Genomic DNA, 8,646 nt, shown 5'->3' on the forward strand with positions numbered 1-8,646 from the left:
CTTGGGGCATCATCTTGAATTTGGGACAGGGGTAGGGGTTGGAACCAGAATGGTATTTTGTGTTCCTGGGGAAACAGAGTCCTTGTAAATCTTCCCTTGTCTGTGAGTCCCTGTGGGGCTGGAGGGATTTGGAGGTGGGTTCCAAGTTAGTCATTTTTACCAGGATTTGACATCAGCTGATGAGTGTTAATCTCAGTTTAATCTATAGACTCTTGTATAGTGGGCTCAAAAGTACTCCCTTCCCACTTTCCCCATGCCTTATAGCAGGGAAGATACATTACCCTTTCACTTTCCCTCACACTTCAGAATGAAGACAATGAATAGACAGACAAATCCACATTGAATCAAAGTTTATTGTGGAAACAGTGAGATTAATAGGTCATGCTTCCCTTTTCATAAATATTCACCTTTCAAGAACACATGCTTACATTTATAGGTCCTCTGAGTAGACCATAACAATATAAATTAATTCAGTTTTACAGACATCAAAAGCTTTACCCTGTTCCTGACATTGGCTCATCTTGGCCTTTTCCTTCAGAGAATTAAATAGACATGAGCATCCTTAAACAGACCACATAATTAATAAATAAATAAATAAACAGACAAACAAACAGTTGCTAAAGACCTGAGAGGGCAGTGTTGGAGTTTGGAAATAACCCAGGCTTGGGGAGATAGTTATGGATGATTCAGGAGAGGCCCCATCATGGCAGAGGCTAGTTGCTTTTGAATCTGGGAAATAACAGGGCAGCTTTTGAGCATACTCCCAGCTGACAGGGCTCAATCATAGCCTAACCCATTTAGAATCAGCAATGCAGGAGAACCTTGAGTTCATGATTGCACAGCACTTCCTATTTTGTGCCCTTACTAAATTTACAGGCCAGAGGTCTCTTTTGCCCTCCTATTCCATGGGCATCTTTTCTTTCTTCAAATCCCCCCTCCTAATGCTCCCTGCCTGGCAACATTCCAGTGCTCAAACCTCCATCTTGAATACCAAACTATCACCATGATTTTCCCAGATTCTGCTCAACCAGGCATTGAAATGGGCCATGGGGGCTTTCCCTGAGCAAAGTCAGCATCTGAATGGTAGCAATACAAATTTCCAAAGAATATATTAAGGCCTAAGTTGAATACATGTCATATGTATAACATATGAATTCCCAAATTCCTTTTCTTCTCCCCTCTGCCTAGGTCCTAGAGTACACACTATACCCAGACTTGCTGCTTAAGAGAGATCATCCAAAATGAAGTCAGTTATGTCCTTGCCCCCTCTAATGTTCCCCAGGAAGACAGGCTGATCATCCAGTTGGGAGGTGCTGATGTACCAGTTGGGGTATTCTGCAGACTCAAATTCAGTGGTATTATTGATTTCTATCTTGTTGAAGATGAATCGCTTTTCCACATTAGTGCTGGGGAAATTGGTGATTTGCTGCAAATGATTAAGACAGATTCCCCCATGAGAAAAGGAACAAAGGAACTTCAAAGACGTATTTTTGAAGAGCAAAAGGGGTAGAGTGCTGAAATAGAATTCAAATCCTCTTTTTGACACTTACTACCTATGTAAACTTGGGCAGGCTACTTATCTTCATTGGACCTCAGATTTCTTCTCTGTAAAATGAAGGCTTTGGACTAGATGACCTCTAAGGTCTCTTCTAGCTCCCAAACTATGACTTCCTCTCTGGTACTTGAATAGGAGCTGGCTGAGAAGGTCCTTAGGTTGGCCAGAGAAGAAATTGATGTCACAATAGGATAAGAGTAAAAAGGCAGGGGCTAGCAGTCATAATTCCTGAGTTCTGTTTATAGGTTTGTATTTTGGGGCGATTGGAAGGAGAACGTCATTCTTCTTTGTGGCTAAGTACCAGATATCTAGGGACATGCTACTTTGAGCTTTGTACGAAGTAGAAGCTTAATAAATGTTTATTCAAGCAAGGATTAAATAAGAGACTGGAAGATACATGAAAGAACCAATATTATTTTCTCATTTGGAATCACGAGCTAAGGAAATTTACGCAAATGAATCAAATCCAGGTACTTCATCAATTTACTGGAGGTGGGGGTGGGGGTGGGAATCTGACTATCTCAAACTACCTGACTGTGGGAAACAATTGAATTTTTTTATAAGAGAGAAAGTGATCTTTATTTCTAGTATGCTCACCTCCAGCTGCAGAATGGGCTTCTCACCACGCCTCACACAAGACAGATAGAGATTATTTTTCTTGATACACAGGACAACATATGTCTTCTGGGAGCCTATCTCACCAAGTAAGTACTTCATGCTGAAAATTACTGGAAAAGAAAAAAAAAAAGGAACAGTGTAGTGAATGGAAATCCCAGAGCAGGTGGTCTTAACCTTGCTTGTATCATGGACTTGCTGAGTAGTTTGGTGAGTCTAAGGATCCCTTCTCAGAATAATATTCTTAAATGTATGAAATAAAATGCATGAGATTACAAAGGAAACTAGTTCTAGTGAAATCTGGTTATTAACTTATTTTTTTAAAAAGGTAAGGGATTCCAGGTTAAGAACCTCTTTCTAGAGAAGTTGTTGGGCAAGGTGACCAACCCAGGAAGACCATATTTGTGAAAGTGAGGCAATAAGTGGGTATGGACATGTGAGGAGTCAAATTGAGAAATGAAGGGAGGGGTGGTTAAATTGAGCATAAATGTCATGTTACTGAGCTCACATTTTTGAGCCTCCTGAGTCAAAGATGTCATAATCAGAAGCTCTGAGATCACTTTTGCTCCTTAGTGGGAAGTACGCCAGGCTTTCCTATTTTTCAAATGAAAGTACAAAGTAGGTAGCTTCTTTGCTCAAATGACTGTCTTTCAAGGAAGTGGAAGCTCAGAGGAGAAGCAGGTCACTCACTCCTCTCCCTGACTCCCTCTGACAACACACCTGCTTCTATCCTTGACTTTTACTTGCTGAGGAGCAGGGTAGAGTGGATATTGCTAGCACTTATTTAGCGTCCACGATGGGGAACAACTTTTTAGAATAAAAGTTCAGTCCATTGTTGTAGGTTTTCTTGATAGGATCCCTTAAAGTCACATTTTCCTTTTTTTCTTTTATTCCAGTTTGGTACAATTGAGCTAGATACTATTAGGAATTTTAGGGCTAGTTCATAACAAAGAGAGCTAGTAATGTAAAGCCCAAGTTTGAAACCTTCTTTAGCTTTGCCTACTTTCAATCTTAAAACTAGTTTCCTTTGGAAATTTAGATCTTTGGGACAAAAACTTAATTTCTCTAGATTGAAAGATCCAAGAGAAATCTGAAATGGTTTTACTAACAACTAATGCTCTCATCACTCAGATTGAATCAAATGAAATAAAGAAGTAGCCAGTAAGGTCCCAAACTGACTGTCCTTTGAACCAGTCTTAATTCAGCCAACCCTTCTTTGTGGGACCTGGCACAGTGTCTTGCACCACTGGATGAAAGTGGAATAGATGCTTGGGCAGAGGCAATGAGCATTAATCTAAGTTGGAGACCAACTATAAAGACTGAGAGTTATGGACATCAAGAAGGAAAGACCAAGTGTCAGACGTTACCTTGTTGGCTTATGTTGCGACCATTGAGATGGAGAGCTTGCAGTTCACTGGTCTTGGACAAGGCTAGGCATTTTTGATTTATGTCCTGAATGGTGCAGTCTTGGGAGGATATAAACTGAAAGGTGGAGTCAGACTCATAAATGTCACAGCTCTTGACGGTGACAGGTTCTGAAAAGTAGAAAGTGTATATTATTCAGAAGCATTGAATCAGAGGTGGCAATCTGCCAAGATTGTCCCTTGAGGTCATGAAGAACCACCTAGGCTCACTTCCTAGGACCTTTTTGTGAAGTATAGCTTGACCTCGAGACTCTGCTTTTGGCTCAATCCACTTTTTTTTTTTTGTGCTCCTTTTCTTGAACTACCCTTCTTAGGAGAGTTTGGGTTTGAGTTTGGCAGGTTAGAAAAAGTGTTGAATCTGGCGTCAGGAGAAACCAGCAATCAAATTCTACCAGCAATCAAATCCTACCTCCAATACTTATTAGCTATGTGACTGGGGGTCACTTAAATTACCTAAGCTCATTATATCTCAGTTTTCATCTACAAAAGGGGGCTAATAATAGCACTTAAGTCCCAGGGTTGTTGTGAAGATCAAATGAGATATTACTTGCAAAATGCTTTGCAAATCTTAAAACATTGTGGAAACACTAGTCATTTCATTATCATCATTATAATGTCTGTGAAATACTTTCTAAACCCCAAAGCATGATATGAAAGTTTGCCAAAAACACTAGGAAAAAGAGAAATATGTAGATTAAGTGTTGGGGAGGAGTTGGGAATAGGAAAGACCCAGCCTCTGTCTCTCAGTTCTCTTACCTTCTTGAAAGATGCTTGTGAAAATATTCAAGTCATTATCCTGGAACAGCTGGGAGCAGAATCCATTCAGATGCCTCATCTTCTCAATTGCAACAACTACCATCACAGTTTGATGGAATTGATGGGGCAGAGAGGTAAATTTCAGCTGGATGACATCCTCCTCCAGAGGACTTTCTTTGGAACAAAGATCAGGATACTGGAAGTAACCCTGCAAGCAAACAGTGGCATTGGTGGTTTAGGGTTGTTGAGCTCTTGTTTGTTTTTTCTCTTAGCAGTCACCCACTCCAGAGATTTAATTGAGTTGGGAAGAGATTCTACTCATCACTTAAATTGGTAGACTGTTAAAGAGTTTACAAGTCCTCTAGACCAAGACCCTCTTACTTCACAGATGAAAAAAGTGAGACCCAGAGAGATAACTTGATTTGGTGAAGGTCTCATAGCTTGGTACAGCCAGAATTAGAATCCAAATCTATTCTTTTTTTTTGCTGCTCCTTTTTTCCAGTCCCAGGTTTCCATTTCCAATGTCATCATTGTTAGCACATTAGCATGTGTCTGGTTATACAAGGTCTGCTAGGACCTAGTCTGCTGCCCCATAATGATAAATATATTTTCTAGGAAAATAGAGATAATTCAGAAATGAGTACATGGCTTGTACTCATCACCTCTGAACTTTTATGGTCCCATTTATGACATACAATTATAAACTAGAGTAGGACTGGACCTCAGAAGCCACCCAGACTATTCCATTCTTTCCCCTCTATTTTGTAGGTAAGAAAACAACTTGAGAGAGGTTAAGTGACTGATTTTGGTCACAGACATGGGATTCAAACCCAGGTACTGTGATTCCACAGTACCATGTTAACTCTCATGAGGAGATGAAAAAGCACACAGCTCAAAGGCTTGCCCTGTGAGTTCAGAGTAGTAGAGTCTGTGCTTTCACCATGTCAAAGTCCTCCCCTCCCCACATCCTTATACTCCTTGACCCAGAACTTGGACCATAAAAGAAGCTACACAAGAACCTTACCTTCTTTTGGTTGGGACCATCAGCCTCATAAAATTGGCTCTCATCATTGTCCCTGTAAACGAAATCGAAGAAGCTGTTAAGTTACTTTTCTTAATTGGGAGTCTTTCTTCTTGTGCAAAAGCCTCTACTATTAATAGAGAACTTATGATCAAGTCCCTGAGGTCTTTCTGACAAGTTCCGTTAGGACAGGCACAACATGCTCTAAAGAGTGACCAATCTGTGAGCCCGTTTGAGATTTAAAGGAGTGGTCAGTGGGTACTGGACCCCAACCAGGCTGTGGGAGGGTCCTCTGTTACTGACGTAGGGACTGGGAAATGTAGATCAGGGAGGGGGAGATCTAGTGATTAAGTCTTACACCAGACTCAAGGATACTAAGGAATAGTCAGTGGGATAAAGTATAAGTCCAGACTACTAAATTAGTCTTCGCAAAGGAGTCCCCCTACAATTCAATGCCTGACTCCCCACTTCTTCCTTTTATTCCCTTGCTCACTTAATCCCACTATCCCAATCCATTTTCCCCAGCCTTTCCCCTGAGCTCTGTAGTAGATGTACTGATGCTTAATTGACAATGCCCATGGATATAACTGGTTATGGTAACAGGCAAAAAGAAGCAGAGGGTCACTGAGTTAGAATTTTAGAGCTGGAAGGGACCATAAAGATCACCTCATGCAATTCTCTTACTTTACAGATGAAGAAACTGAGGCAATATTAATGTTTGATTGCCTTTTGCTGTGTGAAGATGTAAGTTTTTTTTAAAGGACCTATGTAACTTTCTCAATCTTTGGTCCTGGTCTGCTTTCCTGGCATAGGATGATCCTTCAGCTGACCACCACTTGTCATTCAGCTCACTTACCTGTAAAAATCCACCTCCTCACAAGTGATTTCAGGTACCATTGCCATGATAACTTTGTATTCCTGGACAAAGGAAATAGAGGGAGTCACTAGCTGTAGGTGACTGAGCAAATATCACTCCCTATGAAGTTGTTTCTCCCTAAATGATTGGAAGCTCCTTGAGGGTAGAGACCATATCTTACTCATTTTTACAGCCTCAGAACCCTTCCCTAGTATCTTGGCATGCACATCTATTGAATGATTAAGCGAATCAAAGAATTTCAGAATTGGAAAAGAACTTAGCATCCATCTAGTCCGAAGGATATTAACTAAGTCCATAGACCCTAACAAGTTCATGGATTGGTTTTGGGGGTCAAGAGGATGGGGCTTTGTGGTCTTTTATGGGAAAATACTACATCTTTATTTTCACTAACCTTTCATTTCCTTTGTAAACTTATGCATTCCATTTTATACATTTAGAAACCTTAGTCTGAGAAGGAATCCATAGACTTTAACAGACTATTGCCCAAGATGTCCATGACACAAAAAAGATGAAGGGCCCCTCATCAAGTCCAACCCATAACCAAAAAGGAACCCCCATCGCAGCATGCCCAAGAACTGATCATCCTGTGTTTGCTTGAAGAATCTAATGAGGGGAACCCACTATCCTGAGTGGCAGCTCAATCCTTTTACTGACAGCTCCAATTGTCAGGAAGCTGGTTCCTGTCATCAAGCTGAAACTTATTTCATTTCAAATTCTAACCATTGCTTCTGGCTCTGTTAACTGGAGCCAAGCAAATCAAGTTGAATCTCTTATTTATGTGACAGCCCTTCAAATTCCTGAAGGTCACTATCATGTCTTCCCTCTAAGTTCATTTCCCCAGGCTAAAAACTCTAATTCCTTCAACCAAATGCATCATCCTATTACAATCTTAGTGATGGTGGCAGCATGAAATAAAACATACGATGTCCTCCGTCCTCTTTCCGGTAAGTTATGTTAGGTCGAATACTTCACAGTCAAAAAAGCAGCTCCTGTCCAATTGGGACAGCCAAGAGGAGATGCCAGGTGGGTTCTTCTCTAAATGGACACTATCATATAGCTCAAAGGCTCAATCAGGAACAGTGGAAAGGGTACAGATTCTGGAGTTAGAGGGCTTAGATTTAAATAATTGATTTCTACCACCGGTGTGACATAGGGCAACTTACTTTTCCTCCCTAGTACTCGCTCTCCTCACTTGTGAAGTGAGGACAAAGTGGTTTTTGAGGTCTTTTCTGAGATCTGTATCTATGACCCTATCTATGATGCCTCATTCAGGAGCATTGCCCCAATTGAACCACATGCACATCAAGTAATCAAATGAGACCAAAAGAGCATTGGTTCCAAAAATAGAACAAAACAAAAATGAAGCAAAACCAAAAATTCAACAAAGTGTCAAGAGTTATTGGATAGAAAATTACTTTTCACACATTACAATTATATTTAATTATAGAACCTATTACCCCAACTCCTGGATGCCCCTCCCCTCCCAAACCATAATAGACAGAGAGGATCTCCCAGGCAGTAATCATTGGGAAGAATTCAGAGAAATGATACCTTTGCTGGTAGGAGTGATAGGAGCCTTCCGTCAGTTTCAGCTGTCAAGCGGAGAAATGATCTCTCTGCTGCCATCTGGACCACTTTATTCACTGTCAAAAGCAGAAGTAGGGTACAATGAAATTTCCCTTTTGGTCAGCTAATTGCACAATTTTGTAAAACTAAAAAAAGGGAATAGTGGGAACTTTGGGGGGCAACTTGAAATGACACCTCAGATTTTCAGGGAAAGAAGAAACAATTTGGATTCTGTAATGATGTAACCCTTTCCAAATATGATGACAAATATTGTAGTATTTCTAATAGCAATCCTGTTCTTGATTACAATGTCAATGAAGGACTGGATTTCATTAGGTTTGCAGACTGTAGTTTTGGATTTGTAGGGTCTCAGGGAAAAAAAGTATGAATAAAATAATCCTTTCTTTTTCAAAACTTCCTTTTTTATTATGAGCATCATCTTCAACAAACATAAACATTTCAATATGTAAAGGATAAGGAGATTTATATAAGAAACCATAAACTTAAAAATGGATATTAAATAATTTAGTAAAATAAATTGTATCCCTTCTGAACTTCTTTCTGTTTATAACTGTGTATTTTTTTAAAAAAAGTTTTATTTATGCTCATTTCTTTCTTTAAACTTTATGTATTATTACCTACTAGCCCACCTCCCCATCCTCTCTTATAACAAATGGAATGCCCCCTCCAGACTCACTCCTCCAACTTGTACTACCACTGGTAGGTTGGAGTGTCAAGAGAGTAGATGCTACTTAATTCATTCAGGATTCTGGAATAACCCAGAGGTGCTACTACTCATGAAGCCCTATTCAGTTCACTCCTCAATATCATT

General features: G+C 40.1%; 1 protein-coding gene across 1 annotated transcript; it reads right to left on the reverse strand.

Annotated features, from left to right (window-relative positions):
• Positions 1-333: 333 nt before the first annotated feature.
• Positions 334-7,891, reverse strand: IL1B (interleukin 1 beta). The gene is made up of 7 exons (XM_027861238.1): positions 7,800-7,891; positions 6,228-6,289; positions 5,375-5,426; positions 4,351-4,558; positions 3,538-3,705; positions 2,153-2,283; positions 334-1,426 (listed from the first exon to the last, which is right to left on the reverse strand). Exons 1-7 carry the CDS (start codon positions 7,872-7,874, stop codon positions 1,223-1,225), a joined length of 900 nt encoding a protein of 299 aa, XP_027717039.1. The 5' UTR covers positions 7,875-7,891; the 3' UTR covers positions 334-1,222.
• Positions 7,892-8,646: the final 755 nt, after the last annotated feature.

The sequence above is a fragment of the Vombatus ursinus genome, unplaced genomic scaffold (genome assembly GCF_900497805.2).
Source record: "Vombatus ursinus unplaced genomic scaffold, bare-nosed wombat genome assembly UNPS02014599.1, whole genome shotgun sequence".
Classification (NCBI taxonomy): domain Eukaryota; kingdom Metazoa; phylum Chordata; class Mammalia; order Diprotodontia; family Vombatidae; genus Vombatus; species Vombatus ursinus.